This window comes from Hypanus sabinus, chromosome 17 (assembly GCF_030144855.1).
Source record: "Hypanus sabinus isolate sHypSab1 chromosome 17, sHypSab1.hap1, whole genome shotgun sequence".
Classification (NCBI taxonomy): domain Eukaryota; kingdom Metazoa; phylum Chordata; class Chondrichthyes; order Myliobatiformes; family Dasyatidae; genus Hypanus; species Hypanus sabinus.
In genome coordinates, this window is record NC_082722.1 from 16807602 (window position 1) to 16833859 (window position 26258).

Below are 26258 nucleotides of genomic sequence, written 5' to 3' on the forward strand. Positions count from 1 at the left end.
TAAGTTAATCAAGCTCTTATCAAAGTACTATTTTTCACTTTGGGATATACACAGCCAGCTACTAGGATGTCTGTGCTGTGCAATCCCAACTTTTCTTGGCTTTAAGATCAAGAGAAGAGGGAAGCTTGCCATTTATAAATTTGTACGATTTTTGCAGACCAACTAATAACTTCAGCAGGAATCTCTCCACCTCCACTGGCCATGATCTCTATCACACAGATATTATTCTCCTTCTGACAGGAGACGAGAAAAAGCTGGAATGAGTGCACTCCCGAGCGCACAGCAGGAAATATATTGTCTGGAACAACCTGGTTGCTGAGCATAGATGGTACGAATAGGGACAAATGGTCCCTTTCACCCCTTCCATTTTCTTAAGGGGTGTGGGGAGGAAATAATTGACTAGATCAAATTCAAGTTTAATTATCATTCAACCATACATGAATATAGCCAAGCAAAACAGCATTCTTCTGGGGCCAAGGTGCTGAACACATTACCAACAGCACACTGTACATATAGTACTGATTGCAGAAAAAAACATTCAATCACAATAAAAACATAGCCGAAGTTTCTGAGTGCAATGACGGCAGATTGATGGTAAGTTGTCCCGGTCCAGCTTGTTCTTCCACTGAGCAAACACTGGAGAGCAGCATGGACAGAAGGGACCAGCCTCCAACATAGTATGGATTTCAGCATACCCAGAGACCTCTACTCTCTCCCACCCTGTCTCCACTGGGCAAATTCAACAGTGTTGAGAACCTATTCCTTGCCACAACCAAGGCAACGCAGCTCCCCCACCATCAGTCTCGCTAATAAACCAGTGAATTGGATTTGCAGTATTCTACATTACCGATGTCCAACAGAGTCCTGTGATCAAAATAAAGATGTCCAAGATGGCACACAGTAAGTCTAGCTCCACCACTACTGAGCAGCTTGCTAATGCGGCAGACTTAGTTTCCAGCGGTGACTTGTGATTGTAAAAACAACAAAGAATGAAAAATATACACTGAGTGGCTGCTGTGTCTGAGCATGCCACCATCTTGCCAGACTAGCAACCAGGGGCAGCAGTTGTGTGGCCGTGTAGGATTTGGTAATGCATGGAAGACACTTGGGCCCTGATGGTAATACATTATGCACCGAATGTGTATACTTCAACGGTCTGAAAGTGCACGTGGGCTCCAAAGCACTGCATATTGAAGGAAATTTACTCTGAGTGAAGTGTGCACACTTTCCACAACTATTAGTGAGATGAAAGGATAGGGTTTGTTGTTTTATCTCTGTCATCCTAAATACTGAGAAATCTGAGCAAGAGAAATGTCTGGGGGTGGGGGCTAGAGGGGACATGAATAGGAATGAAGCATGTAATAACAATATAGTTTTCACAGTGGGACACAGAATAAATTCAAGACATTATCAAAAATATGCCATTTTTATTCTACAACATCATCGAAGATAAAGTAAATTACTGCTTGTAATCTTGCCCTCTCCTTTATCATTTATATTCCATGGACTGTTCCTGCAAATTAGAAAGGCAGAAAGCCAATTACTAAACTTTATATTTATCTTGGAACAAGATTCAGTACTTGTGACTCAATGCAGATGTTTGCTTTGGAATCTCAGCTTCTTTCTCTGCTGCACCAAGAACCAAAGATCTGAAACATTTTCTGCAAATCATTCAAAATTCACCACTAGAGCCAAAGGCATTGTGAAATGAATAAGAATTTCTCCAATTTGGGTGGAGACAGCGAGGCATAATGCACATTGCGAGTTAACAGCAGACCCTTGCAAGATTACAGAGTGAGGCAACTGATGGGAAACTCTGTGTGTGTGTGTGTGTGTGTGTGTGTGTGTGTGTGTGTGTGTGTGTGTGTGTGTGTGTGTGTGTGTGTGTGTGTGTGTGTGTGTGTGTGTGTAAAGATAGAGTATACTACAGAGATAAAGTCAGGAGCAGAAACTGAATGATATCAAATGTGTATAACAAAAAAAAATTTGTGCAGATGTTGCAACTCTTGAACAGAAAATAATGGCAACAGTTAACAGACCAAGAAGCATCCAGAGAGTAACATAGAAACATAGAAAACCTACGGCATAATACAGGCCCTTCGGCCCACAAAGCTGTACCAAACATGTCCCTACCTTAGAAATACCTAGGCTTTACCTATAGCCCTCTACTTTCTAAGCTCCATGTAGCTATCCAGGAGGCCCTATCGTTTCCACCTCCACCACCGCCGCCAGCAGCCCATCCTACGCACTCATCACTCTCTGCGTAAAAAACTTACTCAACATCTCCTCTATACCAACAACAACACACACAAAATGCTGGTGGAACACAGCAGGCCAGGTAGCATCTATAGGGAGAAGAGCTGTCTAAGTTTCGGGCCGAGACCCTTCGTCAGGACTAACCGAAAGGAAAGATAATAAGAGATTTGAAAGTAGTGGGGGAGGGGAAAATGCAAAATGATAAGAGAAGACCGGAACGGGTGGGATGAAGCTAAGAGCTGGAAAGGTGATTGGCAAAAGTGATACAGAGCTGGAGAAGGGAAAGGATCATGGGACGGGAGGCCTCAGGAGAAAGGGGGGGTGGAGCACCAGAGGGAGATGGAGAACAGGCAAACAACTAAATATGTCAGGGATGGGGTAAGAAGGGGAGGAGGGGCATTAACAGAAGTTAGAGAAGTCAATGTTCATGCCATCAGGTTGGAGGCGACCCAGCCGGTATATAAAGTGTTGTTCCTCCAAACTGAGTTTGGATTCATTTTGACAATAGAGGAGTCCATGGATAGACATATCAGAATGGGAATGGGAAGTGGAATTAAAACGTGTGGGCACTGGGAGATCCTGCTTTCTCTGGCAGACCGAGTGTAGGTGTTCAGCAAAACGGTCTCCCAGTCTGTGTCGGGTCTCACTAATATATAAAAGGCCACACCGGGATCACCGGACGCTGTATACCACACCGGCCGACTCACAGGTGAAGTGTCGCCTCACCTGGAAGGACTGTCTGGGGCCCTGAATGGTGGTGAGGGAGGAAGTGTAAGGGCAGGTGTAGCACCTGTTCCGTTTACAAGGATAAGTGCCAGGAGGGAGATCGGTTGGAAGGGATGGGGGGGGGGGACGAGTGGACAAGGGAGTCATGTAGGGAGCGATCCCTGTGAAAAGCAGAAAGGGGGGGGAGGGAAAAATGTGTTTGGTAGTGGGATCCCATTGGAGGTGGTGAAAGTTACAGAGTATTATACGTTGGACCTGGAAGCTGGTGGGGTGGTAGGTAAGGACAAGGGGAACCCTATCCCGAGTGGGGTGGCGGGTGGATGGGGTGAGGGCAGATGTGCGGGAAATGGGAGAGATGTATTTGAGAGAAGAGTTGATGGTGGACAAAGGGAAGCCCGTTTGTTTAAAAAAGGAAGACATCTCCTTCGTCCTGGAATGAAAAGCCTCATCCTGAGAGCAGATGCGGCAGAGACGGAGGAATTGTGAGAAGGGGATAGTCTTTTTGCAAGAGACAGGGTGGGAAGAGGAATAGTCCAGGTAGCTGTGAGCATCTGTAGGCTTATAGTAGATAACAGTAGATAGGCCATCTCCAGAGATGGAGACAGAAAGATCAAGAAAGGGGAAGGAGGTGTTGGAAATGGACCAGGTAAATTTGAGGGCAGGGTGAAAGTTGGGGGCAAAGTTAATGAAGTCGACGAGCTCAGCATGTGTGCAAGAGGCAGCGCCAACGCAGTCGTCGATGTAGCAAAGGAAAAGAGGGGGATGGATATCGGTATAGACTTGGAACATGGACTGTTCCACAAAGCCAACAAAAAGGCAGGCATAGCTGGGACCCATACGGGTGCCCATGGCTACACACTTGGTTTGGAGGAAGTGGGAGGAGCCAAAGGAGAAATTATTGAGAGTAAGGACTAATTCCGCTAGACAGAGGAGAGTGGTGGTAGAGGGGAATTGGTTAGGTCTGGAATCCAAAAAAAAAGCGAAGAGCTTCGAGACCATCTCAGTGGGGGATGGAGGTATATAGGGACTGGACGTCCATGGTGAAAATAAGATGGTGGGGGCCAGGGAACTTAAAATTATTGAAAAAATTCAAAGCATGAGAGGTGTCACGAACATAGGTGGGAAGAGATTGAACAAGGGGGGATAAGACAGTGTACTCTCCTACCCCCACCGATGACCCCTTCTCCCATCTTCAACCCTCCTCCTCTTCATGGACACCCCGCTCAGGATCTCTTTATTGCTAATTGCCGGCGGAACATCAACCATCTTGACTTCACCACACCGTGTTCCAATTCCAACCTCACTCCTTCCGAAAGCTCTGCTCTCCGATCCCTCTGCACCAATCCCAACCTCACTATAAAGCCCGTTGATAAGGGGGGAGCTGTTGTAGTCTGGCGTACTGACCTCAACCTGGCCGAGGCACAGCGACAACTCTCTGATAACACCTCTTATTTACTTCTTGATCATGACCACACTAAGGAGCACCAGGCCACTGTCTCCTATACCATCACCAACCTTATCAGCTCTGGGGATCTCCCATCGACTGCCACCAACCTCATAGTTCCCACCCCCCGCACTTCCCGTTTCTACCTCCTTCCCAAGATCCACAAACCTGCCTGTCCAGGTAGACCTATTGTCTCAGCTTGCTCCTGCCCCACCGAACTCATTTCTGCATACCTTGACACTATCTTATCCCCCATTGTTCAATCTCTTCCCACCTATGTTCGTGACATTTCTCATGCTTTGAATTTTTTCAATGATTTTAAGTTCCCTGGCCCCCACCATCTTATTTTCACCATGGACGTCCAGTCCCTATATACCTCCATCCCCCACCGAGATGGTCTCGAAGCTCTTCGCTTTTTTTTGGATTCCAGACCTAACCAATTCCCCTCTACCACCACTCTCCTCTGTCTAGCGGAATTAGTTCATACTCTCAATAATTTCTCCTTTGGCTCCTCCCACTTCCTCCAAACCAAGGGTGTAGCCATGGGCACCCGTACTACAGTTCTTCATCTCCCTCTGGTGCTCCCCCACCTCCTTTCTTTCTCCTGAGGCCTCCCGTCCCATGATCCTTTCCCTTCTCCAGCTCTGTATCACTTTCGCCAATCACCTTTCCAGCTCTTAGCTTCATCCCACCCCCTCCGGTCTTCTCCTATCATTTCGCATTTCCCCCTCCCCCCACTACTTTCAAATCTCTTACTATCTTTCCTTTCGGTTAGTCCTGACGAAGGGTTTCAGCCTGAAACGTCGATAGAGCTTCTCCCTATAGATGCTGCCTGGCCAGCTGTGTTCCACCAGTATTTTGCGTGCGTTGTTTGAATTTCCAGCATCTGCAGATTTTCTCGTGTTTGATCTCCTCTATACCTACTTCCAAGCACCTTAAAACTATGTCCTCTCATGCAAGCCATTTCAGCCCTGGGAAAAAGCCTCTGACTATCCATGCAATCAATGCCTCTCATTATTTTGAACACCTCTATCAGGTCACCTCTCATCCTCTGTTACTCCAAGGAGAAAAGGCCGAGTTCACTTATCCTATTCTCATAAGGCATGCTCCCCAATCCAGGCATCATCCTTGTAAATCTCCTCTTCACCCTTTCTATGGTTTCCACATCCTTCCTGTAGTGAGGCGACCAGAATTGAACATAGTACTCCAAGTGGGGTTTGACCAGGGTCCTATATAGCTTTAACATTACCTCTCGGCTCTTAAACTCAATCCCACCATTAATGAAGGCCAATGCACCATATGCCCTCTTAACCACAGAGTCAACCTGCGTAGAGCTATGGACTTGAACCCCAAGATCCCTCTGATCCTCCACACTGCCAAGGTCTTACCATTAATTCTATATTCTGCCATCATATTTGACCTAACAAATTGAACCACCTCACACTTATCTGGGATAAATGTTAACAGAGTTAACATTTCACAGCAATGAGGTTTTATTGGTCTTAAAAATTAAGAGTCTTTGTCTGAAATGATGACTGTTATTCCCCTGCTTAGATGTTGCCTGATTTGCTGAGTTTCTCCAGCATTTAGTGTGTTGTTCTGGATTTCCAGCATCTGAAGGATCTCTTGTGCTGTATTGGATCTTTCATCTGTTGTGATGAAAAGCCATCAACCTGTTAACTATTTTATTCTTTCAAGAGACAGAGAGAGAAACTAATATTTTAGCTCAATGCATCCTTGCCAACCAACAATCACAAATTTACACCTATTCCATTTTTAAAATTCTCCCCAGATTCTCATCGACTCTCTCCAGATTCTACTACTCACCCACACATGAAGGGCAATTTGCAGTGGCCAATTAACCTGCCAATGTTTGGGATGTGGGAGGAAACCAGAACACATGAAGAAATCACATTCAGTCAAAGAGAAATTGTGGAAACTCCACATAGCACCTAAGGATTGACACTTTCAGTGATAGCATATTATCCAAGAAAAGTGATCCTAGCCAATGTGAAGGAATTTAAATATAAAATGAATTCTGTTTTCACATAATGGGAACAGTTAATATCACAAACAAACAAGCTTTAGCAGAGAACTTCAGGAATTAACATTTATATTAAAGCAAATAGTGAGAGATTGGTTCAAATGTTGTGACAATTCAAGCCGAGAAATTTAGGAAAGTCTTAAAATTGAACATGTTATAAAGAATGCCTGAAACATTGAATTCTTTCTGAAATATGCTTCATCATATTTAGAGGGATTAGTTGATTGGAAGAAATGGAATACCAAGCAAGTTTGGGGTTGGATAAAGTTGACTAAGTGCATTGAGGGGATTATCTATCAGATTCCTTTATAAACATGGAATTTAGTCTGTTTCATCTGTGTTTATTCAGTTCTCCCAGGCAATCTTGTACATCTGTGCTTTCTGAGAAATAAACTGCTTATATACATGGCAGCACTAATTTTTCATTGACTCAACTGTATTCAGTTTAGAAGCAAAGTAACATCCCAATTTTATGGGTCTTGTCCTTCCCAACACTTATCTTCTGACATAAATTGACCATACCACTCTCTATTGCCTCTTTACTGTTGTCTAGCCGGAATGGACCACACTCAAAAGCCTTAACTAACTAGCTACCAAGAACAATATTTCCTTTGTCTTAACTTTTTTCTTATATTTTGCCAGCATCAGCCAAAAACATCCCAAACTGCTTTACCATATTTTAATTATGAGTTAAACTAGCACTGTAGGTCACTCTAATGCTGCTTGTAAAAGATCCATAAACATGACAATTTTCATTCCTGGGGATTAAAGAATGCTAGTCACCTGATGTTAGGTTGAAAATATTGCTGCTGCAATGATACAGCTGACCTCAGCAGCCATTTCTTAAAGAGACATGACCATCAGCTGCAGCATTATTCCAGCTGCAGTGGATTGTTGCCACATAATGAATGGAAGGAAAGGATGAGCGGGTGTTCTCAGAGATGTTAGAAAGATTCAACTTAATTGTTAAAGAAATCTTCTTCCACTCAACCACACATCTTCCCCTTTGTTCTTCCTATCCATTTTCCTGCCTTCATCTAAAAACAAATAACAGATGCAAGGGACCACGGACAACTCTCCAAGACTACAGCCAGCTACTCCTAGCAAGTGCTTGCTTGAGAGAATTCCATAATGAGTACAATGAAGGCTTACACTTTGGGAAACTCTGAGTGAGAGTAAATTCTTGTGCCTAATTTGCCTGCTGCTATGAAGGCATTGAGTTGAAAACTGTGAAATGCACCACTAATTAGCCAGTCTGCAGCTAGAAGGCTGTAAAAGTTATTGAGGCAGAGGTACATTTCACAAAATTGTTAATCTCCTGAAAGATCCTAATGACACCCAGAGGTTGGTGTAATATTGCTTTACACTAATTTACATACATCCTTTTTTCTTGAATTCTCAAACTCAGGATGGCTATAGATGCTCAGCTGATGACTGTAGTTAAGGCTCACTGAGCAAATGAGACAATGTTGGAACTAGAGGGTGAGGAGCAGTGAAGAAAATAAAAGTAAGGCTTAAGATTAGTGTGATTTACTGGATGATTATTTCTGCTCCTTAGATGCAATACCAAACACGGAGTTGGAATTGTTTAGATTAGGGAGCAACTGCAGAGAAAGAAACAGCTAACATTTCAGTTGGTGACATTTTTTAAGTAATGGATGATAATGCAAATGTAACAAATTAAGCAAGTGCAAGGAATTTTCACAGAATCACACAGATGCAGCCGACATGTACACTTACATTTTGTTTGCAGCTCAGTTTTCCAGCATCAGCAGCAGTCTGCTTTGTTCAATAAATGACTTTGATCAGTTTGAATAAACTGCTCCACTATTATAAACAGCTTCTATTTCAGAACTACTGATTTCTTGAATTTATACCCAGTGTCGGTGAACTCCTTGGCTGGACTGGAGTCTATTCGGTAGGCTTCAATCACCGCAAGCAGTCGCTTGTTTTGGTGAAACAGCACAAGATCTTAAAAGAGCTCTGGGCCCTTTGGGCAGGCTTCAGTCATCATAATCTATTAAGCAGTTAGCAAAGGTCAATAAAAAGTTAGGTTTAAGAGGAGCTGCCATTGTGGGAACAAGGCAATGTTAGAGTGGTTTGTTTCAGGCTTTGATCAAGAAGCTTAGGCTTACGCGCTTACAAGATTTAATGAATAGTATCCACTCCTCACCTCTCCCTAAAATGGGAGCAAGAAATATGAATGTAGAGCAAATCACCTGGGCAAGCTGGGCACTGCCAATGGAAAACTAGAAAACTGTTGTTTTGGGATAGCCAGCAACAGATACCCTGATAGCAAAGGTAGGCAATGTCACAGTGTACATTTATCCAACACTCAAAGAAATCAAGAGAATTTCAGCAACAAGTTTTGAATTAATCACTTTCAAACCCTTAGCACTGTGCACGGCTAATGAGTTTTTCTTCACTAGAAATGAGCACAATGACCCCTACAAAATAGTATTTTAAAGCATTCCGTAGTTTGAGCACTAGGGAGAAAATCTCATCAGAGCTAATCTGCATTTAGTCTTCTTGAGGAAAAATCAATAATGTATAGGAACGTGAAAATAGGTGGTTCCATTTGTGTGGACATTCACATTATAGCACCATTGTGAGAACACATTGGCTTGTTTGGTGTAATCATCTCTGAGGAAGGATGTGTCAAGTCTAGCTTCTTGTCAGGTTGGATAGATTTTTGCATAGTTCAGGAATTAAGGGTTATGGGGAAAAGGTGGTGATGAGTCCATGGTCAGATCAGCCATGATCTTATTGAGCAGTGGAGCAGGTTCAATGGGCTGGACGGACTACTCCTGCTCCTATTTATGTTCTTGTGTCATTCTTTTAATATAAATGTGGCTAAGTATACTGATTACCATTCCAGCTGCAACCCAGTCACAACTCTTCTCTGCATTTGCATTTGATTGCTTTTTGGTTCTGCTTCTTGACAGATCAAAAGGTACTGTAAATAGTAATTAAAAGATCAAACGTGTAAGAAAACCTGATACCATGAGACATTGGGTCTGGACTCAATGTTGTAACTGGCAGGTTGGCTCTCTCCTGCCTGGAAGGTCAGTCCCCTGGTGGGATGGAATGTAGTCAAGGACTCTGCAGGAGTTACCTGACATGTTGGTCTTAAAGAGAGTGGCTGCAAAGATATTGTAATGCACTTTTACAATCTTATACCATTTTGGAATCAGATTGTACAGAATTTAACTGGAAAAATGTATGATTTTGGGAATATATCTGTGACAAGTTGTAGTTTGACTTACCTGTGGGGTACCTCGTCCAATTTAGATATTAGTCTCTGGATGCTGATGAGAAAGACTTTACAGACCGTATGAGCACATGTGTGTTCAAATCTGGTAACTACATCAATAATAGATCCTTTGGTTTTACCCTTACTGTGTCTAGCTAGAATAAATTAACACTATCAATGCCATTTTGGAGGGCAGTTAAATCAATCTCAAAATTAACTTCCTTTGTACATTGTTTCCTTGATTCTTTGTTAATAACTTTTTTTTACTTTGATTGGCTGTAAGTTAGGAAGTTCTACAACAATCTTCATTTTCAGCCTTTGTTAAATGTCAGTTGTAGGTTGGAATCAAACTATACCACATCTTCTGCTTAATGCAAGATTCATTTTCCATTCGTTACAACTAAGCTTCGGAACTGCAATTTATTCATCTCTGTACTCTCCCAGTTATCTCTCGGCTGCCTTCCTGTCTTCATCTTCCCATAAATTCCACAACTCACCCACCCTTGCCTTCTACTTGCCCACCCTGATGGACATGTATAGTGTTTCTGTTGAATACCCTGTATGTGGAAAGGCCAAGTACTGGCCAAAGCCAAGGCCAACAAACAATTGGAGAAATCATCACTTGAAACTCATACCATGCTTGATGGCTAACGCTTATACAAATGCATTGTAAATACCTCTTTACTGAGCAAAGACTTCTCTGAACATTATTGCAATGTGTATTTGCTCCACCTACAGTGGCACTGTGGATGATGTAACGGCTCTGGTAAGCAAGAATGAGGGGTTGGAATAAATTCACATACAAATTAGTCTCTGTACAGAAAGCCACCCCATTAAGAAGTGACTCTATGCGTGCGAGTTCTGCTAAATGATTACACCTTGATGGGCTTTTCTCCTTTCTGAAAAAAGAACCAGCCAACTCAAATTGTCACAAACAGGGAATTGGAGTCTGTTTTATTTATGGTGCAGAATACATGCTCTTAATGTGCATCTTACCCCCTTTCCCCAAAACATTATGCTTTTTTAAAAAGAAAAGTCAGGACAGTGCAGTAAAAGTGAATGAAGAGGCACATATAGTTTCCATGGTTAAGCAAAGAGCACAAGAAACAGCACTAAACTCAGCTGTTCAGTTAAGAATTAACAGCTATCAGAGAACAGCAGTAGCTTTGAAAGTAAACAGTAACAATAGTCTGTGAACAACATCCACGTGTATTGAGTATAACAGTCTGGAATCGCACAGCTCACACAGGAAGACAGAATGTGAAATATCACAAAAACACACATCACATATCCCTGCTAGTGGTCCAGAGTGAAAACATTGATTACTATTCAAAATACGTCCTTCTCATTGTTCGGCATTAGACTATACAGGCACTCCCTGTACATTTTGTTAAAATTACAAAATGTATTATTTACAGATTTTTACACACAGTGTAAACACACAAAATTTGTCCATTTATTACAAGTTGCTACAACGTGTGATGTGAAAATGTGTCATGGCTAACAAATTTAGTTAATTTAAAAAAAGGAAAACAATCACTATTTTGACAAGGGAAAGGCCCGAGAACCTTCACATCTTCCCATGAACGAACATACCTTTCAAGAATACTGCAAACAACAGAAATCTCCACACTGAGCTTGTGCAGCATGCAATCTCTCCCGTGGGCTGACAAAATCGGCCAGTGGCCAGCATTGTCGCTGGGGTGTGTAATTCCATCAAATGAAATAGCGCTGAGAGACGATGAAACCAAGTGTGTTGAAGATATGTCTTTGGCATCAAATTAATAATATGCAATTCAAGAAATGGCAGACAGGATTGCATTTTGATTCAACCGAGAGGTGAAGTGACCAAGTCACCACTTCTCCACCAAGCAGCAGGACCGGCTGTGTACATGGACTGGACTCCTCTCCACACCCCAGTCTCACCTAATTAGCTGGCACTATACCCTGACACTCCTCCGTCAATAAAACACATTAATCAAGTAATTAAAGTGTATGTAGTGCAATGATACAACAAATTCTATAAAACAAGCTACCTTCTAAGCTACAGAGATAGGCTGTGGCTGAACTCACAAACAAACTTCCATCTCTGCATACTGTGCTGGGACACAGAAATATGAGTGTATGGAGTATCACACCAAACAGTAACACATATTAACAGAAACCTGAAACACTGCCCTTGAGGCTCAACAATTTGTGCTTCTTGTGTCTGCAGCTCCATTGCCCTCATCCTTGACAGACACAGGACAGGACAGGGCCCCCTCGGTCTGTGGCGTACGACTGAAGAGAGGAATTGGCATGATGCAAGCAAGGAGCAACATACCCCATCGCCAGGGTCCCATCGCCAGCGATGAGGTCAGAGACAGACTGAAACCCTTCCCCCCCCCCCCCGTACATGTGCGACCAGGGCTGGTGTGGATCAGATTGGCTGTTCTATACAATCGCGACAGCAAACCAAGGCACACTGTACTGAACCGGTTGCGTCCTGGTTGGTTCAATTGAGGCAGAGGCTCACTGGATCATTTCTCTGTTTCGAGACTGGCTGTTGGGCCTGGGAGGACTGTACAACGTTACTGATGCTATGTGATTGTTCTGCATGACCTGTGAAGGAGATACAGGAACACTTAATGATCTAAACACTTTAAAAATATACAGCAAGGAAAGTTAAACAACACCATCACATTCATACTAAGTTTGAATTTTCCTTGTGTGATTTTCTCCCCAGATTGGGGTATTTGTGTACAGACATGGTGAGGTTCAGAAGGCATATTACTTATTGCTCGGTAGATTAACAGAAGTCTTCACAGTGTAATAATAGCCACTACATCCAATGCCAGTGGGCAGCTGGCACTTGAGCAAGTACAGTATATTGTGGAGAGTTCTGTAAGGTAAGGTAACCATGCTGTAAGGAAGATACAGGAAACTGCAGATTATCATCTTCCTGATTTGTTAGATTTAGCCTTTGTGGGACCCCCCCCCCCCCACCATCACCCTTACCCCATTTGTCTGCTTTCACTCATCACCCACACACCTCTGCCTCCCATCAGCACCCATCCCCATCATTCTTCACCCACCCATCACCTTCTGGCCTGTCTCACTTCGCCCCTCTCCTTTTTTATGCTACTGTCCCACTGAGTCTTAGTGCAGGGTCTCGACCTGAGATGTTGACAGACATTGCTTGACCTGCTGAGTTCCTCCAGCAATTTTATTTTTTTGCTGGTTGGAAGGTGCACCTTCCCTGGCCTTGTTTGTCTGTGCACAACATCTACTGATAAACGTAGAAGACAAAGTGAGCAAACTTTCCATTTTCTAACCTGCAAGGTCTGGAACTGGAGCACCTTACCTCAAATATCATGCGCTGCAGTCCGAAGCAGAAGGTTGATCCGAAGGGGTTTGTGTTGTTTGCTGAAGAGGATCTGTGCCAGGAGAGAGGCAAAAGCAAATTAATTGATAGAACAATTATGGAGAAACAACATTGGGCTACCTAGTAACAGGATTCCCAATATCTTTCCAAACAGGCTTAATGCTTTCATTGCATGTTCCGTTTAAAAAGTCTTTGCTAAATAAAAGTAAGGTGGAAAATTTACAAATATCTGCAGTTTGCATATTTGTAACACAGAAGTTCTGCTAAACAAGCAAAGTTCTCAAATTGCTGCTGATTTTAGTATTCATGTTAAACGACGGGGCCTAAAAATTGCTTGAACAATTCCACAAACAAGTACTGTGCAGTTGAATATTGCACACATTAGTAGATTTGACATCTGACTTTTTGGCAAGATTTTCTAAGAAACTGTTTCCAAACATAAAACTCCAAATGACATTTACAGTGGTGTAAAATGTCTGCAGTGAGATTTTCAACTTCACTATTCTGAAAACCTGCATTTCTTATTTACTCAAAAGAACTAGTTTTGACTAAATATTTTCCTTGAAATAGTGCTAGGCAAAAGACCAACACACATACAGCCACTAATCTGCCAAATATCAGTTTGCTGCTCACTACTGTATTTAGGAGATCTCTTCAAGGAGAGGAGCCTTCATTTAATTTTCTATATGCAAAGGCTTTTTGCTGGCTAGTAGAATTCCTGGGTGTAGGATTTGATAGAGTGAACCCATGTCCTCACAGATTTTAACACCTGACTTTATCCCTGGACAACTCCCACTCCTCTCATGCAGGTACTGATCTTCACCATCCTGTCCCAATTCCCTCGGCAGCACTCTTTACCAACTCCACTGTTGCTGGAAATGACTTGTCTGGATCATCACATTTATCTTCTGGTGCCAGCTGCAGAGATGAAACCTGCTCGGCTCAATTCTGGAAGCTGTTAGAATGTACATATATTTATAGAAAACACGAGGCTTAATCTGAGAATTTCCATTTTAGCACTGTGTCACCTTTATTCTGGTTTGTAAATCTCACAACAGAAGTATTTTTATTTTTGTGTGATTTTCACAGATAAATAGTAAAGAAATTCCAACACTGTTCTAATATTATTAAAATGCACTAACCCAATTTCTGGTCCTATCTTTTAAGCTAGTAAGTCTAAACATTTAGGGTATATGCAGTAAGAAATCTGATTCAGTTGGCAAGCCTATTACATTTCAGTCTTGTTCCTCAGTTCCTGTGCTACACATATTCACACTGATCCCAGCCCTACCATTGCACTACATTTTTTTGATCACATACACATACCATACCTATGAAGGACCACTGGCTTCTCCATGGGGTGTCCAAGCAGCTCTTGAATTGCATCCCACTGAAAAATTTTAAAACAGGTATCAGCCCCGATTAGCAGCTCACCAATACATCACCATGGGTTCTGCCTGGTGTGGTACGAGTAGGGTTAAGCTTGCACAGTCACACTATTTTGACTTCCTGTATTTCCCTTCGCCCTGTATATTTGTGTTCAGAGGCTGACCGAGGCTAGATCAGACATCTTCGTGGTAAATGTGCTTCATTCAGATGAGGACGTTGGAGTTGATCTGTGATGCATGGGCCTGGGAATCCTCAAGTAAATCTGATGAGAAGCTTTTGTGTCTTATTAGCTACAGAACCTAACAAAGGTCAATGTCATTTCCAACTGCTTACACAAGTACCATCCACCACATAACAATAAAAAAGGAATTTAATAATCAATAGAAAATTCTGTTAACTGTGCTGAAAGACTGAAAGGAGCCAGATAAATCACAGCACTTAAAAGTAAAGGGATAATATAAAGTGTTACTCTGAGTCCCTATCTTACAATGTGATGGGTTACCTTTTTTTAGAGTTAATCTTCAGTTTTAAAATCATTAATATTCTTTGAGGGAGAAAGGGAGGGGGAGTTGAATTTTTATTGCCTTCAAGAAAATGGAAGTGTTGTCTTCTCAGGAGGTATACAGGAACTTTTTAGGCGGTTTCCAAGAGTGATATTATGTAACGTTAGTTCATTAAGTAGAACACGTGGAACAAACACTTTTAAATACTACATGTGGTAATGGCTAATGTGTTAAGAAGCTTAGTTAAAGCTAGGATACTATAGTAATTTATGATGCAATGGGATGGACTTGGCATGTGACAGGAGTTGTTTGATCCTGTGTATATCAGGAGATTTTCCACTACCAGAAAGAACTTCTTTTGACTGGAGCTAGAAGTTGACTGGAGGTCTAAAATTGAGATGATACACTTACAGTACATCTGCAGAGCAGCAGAAGAGATGTAAGAGCATTGCCTTGCCTTATTTGGTTTCTGGCTCTGCTTCAAACTATGGTCTTCATTGAGTGGCTCAAGGATAATGAGGATTCGTACATTTGGTGTTAACAGGGATATCAAAATGTGGTAAGGCTGTTTACTTGAATAGAGTAAACTTTGTACTTGTTACTAATTTTGAAATTAAGCAACATTATTGAACATATTGATTGAAGAAGAATCGTATTGCAATAAATGAATGCTTTGATAGGGAATATTTTTATCATGATAATGACCAATCCATAGCTTGACTGCTATGGGTCTTGGAGAACTTGATGGTGAATGTGCTCTTGCCCTACTTGATACTACAGGTTGGGAGATGAGCAGGAAACCTCGGTAGGTTGCTGCTGTGCATCTTGTAATACATCCAGAACAGTATGCCAGCCATCAATATAATGAAGGATTCAGATGGTGGAGGGGATGCAAATAAAAGGACTATTTCCCTGGATGCTAAGCAAGATGAATTTAAAGGGAACCAGAGCTTATTTCCCTCCACCATCAGATTTCTGAATGGACAATGAACCCACGTTCTATATTGTGTGAGTATATTTCTTATTGAAATTTATAACATATTTTTATGTCTTGTACTGTACTGTTGCCATAAAGGAACAAGTCTCATGACATATGATGGCGAAGATCCTGAGAGGCAAGATTTATGAACATTTGGAGAGGAGTAATATGATTAGGAATAGTCAGCATGGCTTTGTCAAAGGCAGGTCATGCCTCACAAGCCTGACTGAATTCTTTGAGGATGTGACCAAACATATTGAAGAACGCAAAGCCGTAGATGTAGTGTATATGACATGGTTCCCCATGCAAGGCTTACTGAGAAAGTAAGGAGGCATGGGATCCACGGGGATCTTGCTTTGTGGATCCAGAACCAGCTTGCCCACAGAAGGCAAAGAGTGGTTGTAGACGGGTCATATTCTGCATGGCAGTCAGTGACCAGTGGTATGCCTCAGGGATCTGTTGTGGGACCCCTACTCTTCATGATTTTTATAAATGACCTGGATGAGGTAGTGGAAGGATGGATTTGTAAATTTGCTGATGACACAATGGTTGGAGGTGTTGTGGATAGTGTGGAGGGCTGTCAGAGGTTACAGCAGGACATTGATAGGATGCAAAACTGGGCTGAGAAGTGGCAGATGGAGTTCAACCCAGATAAGTGTGAAGTGGTTCATTTTGGTAGGTCAAATATGATGGCAGAATATAGTATTAATGGTAAGACTCTTGGCAGTGTGGAGGATCAGAGGGATCTTAGGGTGCGAGTCCATAGGACAGTTAAAGTTGCTGCGCAGGTTGACTGTGTGGTTAGGGCAGCATACAGTGCACCGTGGGACTGAGTTTAAGAGCTGAAAGGTAATGTTGCAGCTATCTACAACCCTGGTCAGACCCCACTTGGAGTTCTGTGCTCAATTCTAGTTGCCTCACTACAGGAAGGATGTGTAAACCACAGAAAGGGTGCAGAGGAGATTTACAAGGATGTTGCCTGGATTGGGGAGCATGCCTTATGAGAATAGTTTGAGTGAACTCGGCCTTTTCTCCTTGGAGTGATGGAGGATGAGAGGTGACCTGATAGAGGTGTAGAAGATAATGAGGCATTGATAGTGAAAGGTTTTTTCCCCAGGGCTGAAATGGCTAGCATGACAGGGCATAGTTTGAAGCTGCTTGGAAGCAGTTACAGAGGAGATGTCAGGGGCAAGCTTTTTTTTTTACTCAGAGAATGGTGAGTGCGTGGAATGGGCTGCCGGCAACAGAGGTGGAGGCGGCAACAAGAGGGTCTTTTAAGAGACTCCTGGATAGGTACATGGAGCTTAGAAAAATAGAGGGCTATGGGTAAGCCTCGGTATTTCTAAGGTAGGGACATGTTCGGCACAGCTTTATGGGCCGATGCCTGTATTGTGCTGTAGGTTTTCTATGTTTCTATTTGTCAGCGATAATAAACCTGGTTCTGATTCAGAATGGGCTGTGGTGTCTGGAGAAGGTAATGGGGAGAATGAAGACATGAAAAAATAGTTTTAGTATGAATTAAGACATTACACACATTAATTTTTTGGAGAAGAGTAAGTGAGCTAATTTCACATTTATTAACTTGCATCTGAAACTGGTTTAGAAGTTAGCACCAGAGCAGTTCATATACTTGAAGAGATCTTCAAACAGATGTTCAGAGCACATGCATGCATCTCTCCTATGGGAGCTACTTTGAAATAGCTGGTTTGGTGCCAGATCAGTTTTCTGGTTAAATACAGGGATACTTTCCATTTGGCCAATCAATACAGTGCAATAATGCAGGTTGAAGATCCTAAAATCAATTGTAAAATATATGCAAACCAATAGCATTTACATGGAACAGATCATCATCCAGATATGGTTTGTATGTGCCTGAGTCTTGGGACGCATTGAATTATTCAGTTATTTCAATATCAATAGCTCACCTTGCTGTAAGTAGTGACAATACATGGCTGTGAGTGTGCATCAGTGCTTTCATCTGTCAACAAAAACCCAAATGATCAGTAAGAACCTGCAAAACTATTTCAATTCTATCTAATTTATATGTAGTCAACTTGTTCAATCTTAATTTCAGTCCCAGCCTCCAGGGCAGTTTAGAGTTTGTACTTCATTCCCTATGACCACACGAGTTCCCTATACGTACTTCTATTCCCCTCCCCCCATGCTCCTGCCACACCTCAAAGCTTAAACTGGCACCTTAGAATGCCCCACTGTGTAGATAAGTGATAGAATGAGCAAAAGGAATGTGGGAAGAATAGAAATAGGATTAGTTTGAATGAGTGCTTGATGGCTAGCATGGATCTGATGGGCTAAAGGGTCTGTTTTTGCGCTGTTTGACTTCAACTCCAGCAAAACTGCAGCTGAAACCAGCAGAAATGCGACAGATCGCAATCTCAGCTTTAAAAAGGAAATCTACGGTGGACCAAAAGGTAAACATAATGAAACATTCGTGGTCCACCCTCCTTCCCTTTCTCCCATTGTCCATTCTCCTTTCCTATCAGATTCCTTCTTCTTCAGCCCTTTACCTCTTCCACGTATCAGCTCCCAACTTCTCACTTCATCCCCCCCACCCCCCTCCCCGCAACCTGGTTTCACCTATCGCCTGCTAGTTTGTACTCCTTCCCCTCCCCCCACGTTCTTAGTCTGGCTTTGGCTCCCTTCCTTTCCAGTCCGAGTGAAGGCTCTCAACCTGAAATGTCAACTGATGTTTCCTCTCCATAAATGCAGCCTCACCAGCATTTTGTGTGTGTTGTTCTGGATTTGCTTATGAAACCGCTTCTCATAATTGCAAGAAGGCCAGGACATTGCACATTCAACACTAGACTCCTGAAGCAGAAACCAGCTTCAGAGCTGTCTTGGGAAGTGATTACAAGTTGAAGAGATGGCCAGATTCAAGGATTGCTAAAACTATTAGTTGTAATAGCTCTGGGACTGTTACAACCTCTGTCAGAGAATTGCCATTTGAAAATCAAAGACTTGAAATATATAGTGGTGTATGCTGACTTTTGTCAGACGACCTTGCTCTGCTATGCCCATATGCCTATTCCATTTTTAAAATAAAGAATTAATACACAAATAACTTCTATTGCTCAAAATGAAAATCTGGGACCTTAAAGTTAGGGTCCCTATGGAAAAATCAACAATGGAACTTGAATGTCATTCCACCATAACTGCTCAAACTGTAGGTTCTGACATTAACATCTCAGCCCGAAGCGCAGGGACCACAGTTCTGATGCACGTTTCAAACAGAACCACTGACAATCCCTTCAGCTTTTTCTTCCCTCTACGGAAACCATTTGACTTGCTGAGTTCCTCCAACTGTTTGTTACTGCTCTGCGTGAGCTATAATGGGTAATAGATTGCTAGCTCTAAAGAATAATTGACCCCTTCTCCTCAAGGGCTGACTGGAAGGGTAAAATTGTCTTGATTTGAGAATTATTTTTGCCATCAAGAATAACCTGGTCTGGTGTCACTATCACATGACCATAAGATATAGAAGCAGAATTAGGCCATTTAGCCCATCAAGTCTGCTGAGCCATTTCTCTATGGCTGATCCAGTTTTCCTCTGAGCCCCAATCTCCTGCCTTCTCCCAATATCTTTTCATGCCCTGACCACTCAAGAACCTATCAATCTCTGCCTTAAATATACATTAAAAACTTGGCCTCCACAGCTGCCTGTGGCAAAGAATTCCAGATTCATCATTCTCTGCCTAAAGAAATTCTTTCTCATCTCCATTCTAAAAGGATGACCCTCTATTCTGAGGCTGTGCCCTCTGTTCTTAGACTCTCTCCAGTTTCAGCAGATCCTTTCTAAGATAAGGGTGCCAAACCTGCTTGCAATATTCCAAGTGAGGCCTCATCAATGTTTTATAAAGTTTCAACATTACATCTCTGCTTTTACATTCTAGTCCTCTTGAAATGATATTAATATTGCATTTGACTGCCTCACTACAGACTCAACCTGCAAATTAGGGAATGCTGCACAAGGACTCCCAGTCCCTTTGCACCTCAGTTTTTTTTGTATTTTCTCTCTATTTAGAAAATAGTCGATCTTTTAATTTCTTCTACCTAAATGCATGACCACACACTTCCATTATCTGCCATTTATTTGCCCATTCTCCTCACTGCTGGGGGAAAAGCTCTGTTCAATGCAGGCTGGCACTTGCATCGTATCCTGGATGATGGACTATCTGACTGGCAGACCTCAGTTGGTGCAGCTTCAGAGCTGTGTGTCAGACGTGGCTATAAGCAGCACTGGGGCCCCATCGGCTCCCTTCCTATTTACCCTGCAAACCTCAGACTTTAGATACAACACTGAGTCACGTCATCTGCAGAAATTCTCTGATGACTCAGCAACAGTTGGGTCTATAAAGGGAGGACGGGAGGATGAATACAGGGCCCTGGACCATTTGTCAAATGGTGCAAGCTGAATCATCTGCAGCTCAACATCAGTAAGATAAAGATGGACTTTAGGAAAACTAAGCCGGCATTGCTCCCTGTTACTATTGATGGTGAGGACCTACAAGTAGCTGGGGGTGCACCTGGATGACAGACTTGAGTGGAGCACCAACACAGAGGCTGTGTACATGGAGGGCCAGAGTCACCTGTACTTCCCAAGGAGACCGAGGTCCTTTGGAGTATTCAGGCTTCTCCTTCACATGTTCGACCAGTCTGTTATTGCCAGTACAATCTTCTATGCAGTACTGTTCTGGGGCAATGGCATCAATGCGGGTGATGCCAAGAGGCTCAATAAACTAATTAGAAAGACTGGCTCTGTTATAGGAGTCAAACTGAACACACTGGAGGCAGTGGCAGAACAAAGGAGCCTACGAAAAATCCTGGCAATTCTGGACAATGTTTCTCACTCTCTGCTCGCCACCTTGGCTGAACAGAGGAGCAATTTCAATATCAGATTAAGACAAATACGCTGCTCCAAAGAGCGTTATACGAGGTCATTCTTACCTTCCGCCATAAAGCTCTGTAATGAATAGCCTACTGCTGGGGAAGTGATGACTCCCCTCCTGTTAGACTATTTGAGATAACTTACTTTTATTTATTCTTCTTACTTCTAATATTGTACACCTGTGAACTTGTAATGCTACTGTGACAATGCAATTTCCTTTGGGATCAATAAAGTATGTTTCTAATCTGACTAAGTCCTTCTGTAGTCTCTCTACTTCCTGAAAACTACCTGTGCCTCCATCTGTTTTCATATTGTCTGCAAACATTTCAACAAAGCCATCAATTCTATCATCTAAGTCATTGACATATAATGTAAAAAAAATTGATCCTGTGAAACACCACAAGTCACTGGTACCCAGCCAGAAAAGGCTCCCTTTATTCCCACTGTTGCCCACTGCTTTATCTATTAACCCTACCTTGTAGCAAGATTATGATCACTACTTCATGGGTGCAGATGACTTCTATTGGTGTTTCTATGAACTACCATAGCAGTTTCCCCAGCTGAAACCCTTATATAAATAAAGGATCAACTTTATTCGCCAAACACATTTACCTGTATTAGGAATTTGCTGGGGTGTGTTGGTGCAACATGCAACAAAGATTTTTTATATAATTAATTAATCTTTATAATTGTTAGAAGAATAGATATGGAATAAAATATGCATAAATACACAAGTATCAGCATGTATTTACAATGTAAACTGCTTTATAAAAAGTGGTTTGAAGTGTTTACAGTGCAGTGTAGTGGCTGAAGTAATAGATAGAGGGAGTATGAGGGGAGCTACCTAGAATGGTTTATCGGATTAACTGCTTGGGGTGTTAGAAAGGCTTTTGATGGAGTGACGTTTTTGTATTAATAGCTCTGCTTTACAATGCACAGAACATTCATTGTTAAGATTATTTTCATAACTAAATAACCCTGCAGTTACTTCAATGTTAGAGTTCCTCTCATCTGAACTTTGACATGGAACCTGGATAAGCAGAAGTGAGAGGAACAAAGTACAGAAATCCAAAAACAGTTATGTTGGTTGGGCAGAGCAGACGATTGCCAAGTGAATATGAAAACAAGCACTGTGCTGTAATTAGGTTCCAGGACAAATTTGTATCTACAGTGGATTCTGATTACTTCAGCTAATCAGGGCACCTGCTTATTTGGGACAACTTCTAAAGAATAAAAAGTAATTCTGAAAATAGCCAGGATTCCCTTCATTTATTTGGGCACAATGCCACTTAATTGGGACAGGAGACTGTTGCCGAACAGTTTCTAACTAACGTCTGTCACATCCACTTGCATAGGTAGGCACTACACCATGTTTTGAGCAGTTTTTAAACAGCGTCAATTACATGTTCCTGTGTTCAAAAAGTAGTGATTTTTGTCAACTACAGTTGGCACGTAAAAAGCAGCAAGACAAATCAGAACTGTTTTGCTTACTGTGCTTTCAGAAATTTGGGCTTGAGGGTGCCAGAAATGGCTGGGAGTGAAAATGAAGATTTGGAGGATACAGTTGTTGAAAGCATGTCCTGAAGAAGGTTCTTGTCCCAAAAAGTTGACCATTTATTAATTTCCATTGACGCTGCCTAGCCTGCTAAGTTCCTCCAGCAATGTGTGTGTGTTGCATTGGATGAAGGCCGCCCATTATTTGCATGAGGTGTCTGTTAATTTTGTTCACTTACTGTCAATCAAATGAACACAGCAGCGAACACTGGCTAAATTCTCCTGTTGGTAACTATTAGGAACAAATACAGCTTTATAGTAGTGTTTTAGTATAGGCAGTCCACTTTCATAAAACTTTGGCTAATTGGGGCAGCCACTTATTGGGCCAAAATGTACTGGTCTCAATGTGTCCCAATTAATCAGAATTCACTGTTAATGGTAACTGTTCAATGGTTTTGATCTTTTTTTAAAAAATCTCCCACCAGATGTTTCCTTTGTCTCATCATTTGGGAACAATGCCACACCAAGCAGTTCATATAGTCATTCAGCTTCAATAATTTCTTCCTAGAGCATCTGTTTTGTATTCTCTAGAATTATCATTGTTCCAAAGCAAAAAAGAACTGATCATCTGCCACCCCCAGCTGTCCCACAGAAAAGGGTTTCACCTCGTTTTACTGCCAGTGGTATCTTGAAATCACAGCGATGGTATCTGGCAAAAACAAATAAAATTGCAGACAGTCAATTATATATGTATTTGGAGTTATTCGCTCTGCTGAGTAACTAAGTCCACCCTGCCAATTCCATGCTTAAGAGAGAAAATGCTAAAACTGGATGCAATACAGGAGACTAAATGGTGTTGCTAGGACAGCTACAATCTCATAGCAGCAGAAACTCTGGTCCTGTCCGTGTGGCTGTGTCATTACACCAACACATTTAGTTCATCTCCAAAAATACTTTCTGCTGGGGTGGGAATGAACTACTGGAGAATGGGGAAATGTTTAATTCCTATTGTCTCCAGTAATAATCAAAGTTAATCCAAACTCTTATCATGCTACTCGATTTGCACCAAACCCTCCATTCACTGGAGTACACAAGGATGGGTTTCAAGAAAACTTGACCGTACAACACTTTCCCCTGACAATAAAGATTAATTTCAAGACATTGGGAAAAGTAGAGCGCTCCTCAAAGCTCAGGAACCACTTCAAAATCAGAGAACAGTGTCAAAACTTATCATCATGTCAGCACACTAGCACAGCTTAAGAGAAAGAGTGCTTAAAAATCAAGTAAAATGGATGAAAACCTGATCCACTGGAGAGCAGTGAGATTATGACCTCCCTTACTTTGCTGAGGCATGGACTGCTGTTGCAGGCACCCAGACAATGGGCAGCTACCACCCGGGCCGACTGCAAAATCTGCTAAATCCACTGGGAGGATGGATGAATCTCTCCATCCCATATCCCTATTATCAAGGCCCTGATTACACATAGTTGACTCCAGTTGTCCACATATATTCCTTGAACAGGCACCCTATTCCAAGTTTAATCACAGAAGGAGTTACCAAGCGGACAAAAGAAAAGATTCAAATGTGATCTCAAAGCCTCCTTGGGAGCACCACAACGCCTACATCGTGACTGTGCAAAATGGAGGACTGTTGCCATACTCACATATTGGAACACAAAGAGCACACAGACTATACACCCACTCATCCTGTCAGGCACTTCCCGATTCGTCTGTCTGTGAATACCGCAGTGACCTCAGAAGCTACAAAAGCTGGAGTAGAAATCATTCTCAAACTCAAGAGACCACCAAAGTAGTAAAGAAACTTTTACTCAAGTTTTTTTTTAAGCAATTTTCAAGAACTGCAGAAAGAGCTACATGACTCAATTGAGCCCATGGATAAAAATACATATCTTCATATTAAGTGATATAAGTCATTAATGTGCACACCATACCAGAGAACAGCTGTGCTCAACGCCTCTCACCCTATGTGGCAATGGTCCCAACAAGACTGAATCCCAGTTTCGATGCTGCAATGTGTATGTAGGGTAAAACAAAGAGCAAGCAGTCATCAAGTGGTTGCTCTCCAGAACACACCTACTGAATAGACTAACTTCAGGAAATTCCAACATTATATATACAGAGCAGTGACTATTCTGATGAGAACCTGGTACCATGAACGGGCTTCGGCCAGTATTCTGCATAATTAACGTCCTGTTGTGATTTAAGACTGTTCTGGTTCCCTAATGATCACCTACATTGACTAGAATACACAGATATCCAAGTTACATTTCCTTTCAACCCTGCCTCTCTAATATAGGACACTTCCCTCAGTCGGAACAGAGACAGTGACTGAGAGATCTTTGGAATCGAAGAATACGGTCAGTGCAGGATGGTAGGAAGTAGGTAAAAGAGCAGTCATCACTGAACACGGGGCAGTACAGAACAAGAACAGGCCCCCCTCAGTCCATGACGCCAAATGCCAATCTAAAGAAATCCACCTGCCTGCATATGGTCTGAATACCTTCATTCCCTGCTTGATCACATGCCTGTCAAAATGCCTCTTAAGCGTTACTTTTGTATCAGTCACCACCACTATCCCTGTCAGCGCGTTCTCTGTGTAAATAAAAACTTGCTTTGTAAATTGCCATTAAACTCCCCCACTTCACACCTTAGCTGCATGCTCTCTAGCATTTGACATTCCATAATTTTATAAGCTTCCATCAGGTCACCCCTCACCCTCTGTAACTTCATAGAACAATCTAAGTTTGTCCAACCACTCCTTACAACTAATACTTTCGAATCCAGACAACATCCTGGTGAATGGCTTCTGCACTCTCTCCAAAGACTCCACATCCTTCTTGTAACATGGTGACCAGAAATACACCCTATACTCCAAATGTGGCCCATCCAAAGTTTTATATAACTACAACATGACTTCCAGACTTTTATACTCAGCACCCCGACTGATGGGGGAATATGTAGTACGGCTTCTTTACCCTCCTATCCATTATTGTTGCCACTTTCAAGGAAGTATGGACTCGTATAATCCATAATCTGAAATGGCACTGTGTTCCTGTGGAGCCTGTTGGCCCACTCCTGGTTCTCCTTCTTCAGCATGCAATTGTGACTAGGAACACACCAGCTGAAAATTTTGTCAATGCAGATTCAATTTTGCTTTTCAAAGGAGCATTGAATAAATATTTTAAAACATAAAAATTTGCAGATCAGTGGGGAACCGGACAGAGTGGCTTGCTATAAAGAGCCAGAAGACACATGACTCTCTCTGTGTATGGTTCACTCTCTGACTGAATGTAATGTTTACTGCTGAGGTTGACACTCACATATTGAAGTTGTAATGACCTGGGTAGTTGGTATGAAGCACAAATTTCTTCACCTGATGTGTTGTGGCATCAAACAGAACATCCTGTTAAAGAGAGTCAGAAAGAAACAAAAGCTGTGAGGTGAGGTGACTGGTATAACACCAGCTTGTCAGCAACAAGTGCAACAGTGGATACGTACCACTCCTAGAGTGAAGTAGTTGAAAAAGTAGTCATTGCACTTGGAGGGTACCTGCTTGTGAGGGGAGGGAGAATGGATTTTCATCTGTTAAAAAAAATCACAAGGATAATCATTAAATGAGCAGCGAAAGGGCAGAAAATCCAACTTACTTTAATACAAGGTAAATAGTATCACGCTCAAAAAAATTCACAATCAATACAGGCATAAACAGTATCCGTGTTGCTGGTGGAGTGTTCGTGGCATGAAATAATGATGTAGTCACTACTGAAATGTCACTGCTGTAGATGGGAACTAGATAACATGAAACATGCATAACTGTTTTTCCAGTACAACTTGCTTAAAAACAAATCAGTAAGGAAGAATAACACTGCATCTCCAGGTTCA

General features: G+C 42.1%; 1 protein-coding gene across 2 annotated transcripts in view; it reads right to left on the reverse strand.

Annotated features, from left to right (window-relative positions):
• Positions 1-10648: 10648 nt before the first annotated feature.
• phaf1 (phagosome assembly factor 1) overlaps positions 10649-26258 on the reverse strand; it is a 137513-nt gene continuing 121903 nt past the window's right edge. Inside the window, exons 10-16 of one of the 2 annotated variants that reach the window (XM_059992612.1) lie at positions 25875-25958; positions 25697-25779; positions 23021-23064; positions 17884-17936; positions 14414-14477; positions 13067-13139; positions 10649-12324 (exon numbers count right to left, since the gene is read on the reverse strand). In XM_059992612.1, the coding sequence (XP_059848595.1) occupies positions 13075-13139; positions 14414-14477; positions 17884-17936; positions 23021-23064; positions 25697-25779; positions 25875-25958 (393 nt within the window). In that variant the 3' untranslated portion in view covers positions 10649-12324; positions 13067-13074. The remainder of the gene's footprint in view (positions 12325-13066; positions 13140-14413; positions 14478-17883; positions 17937-23020; positions 23065-25696; positions 25780-25874; positions 25959-26258) is intronic. The other variant, XM_059992611.1, reaches the window with a different exon arrangement.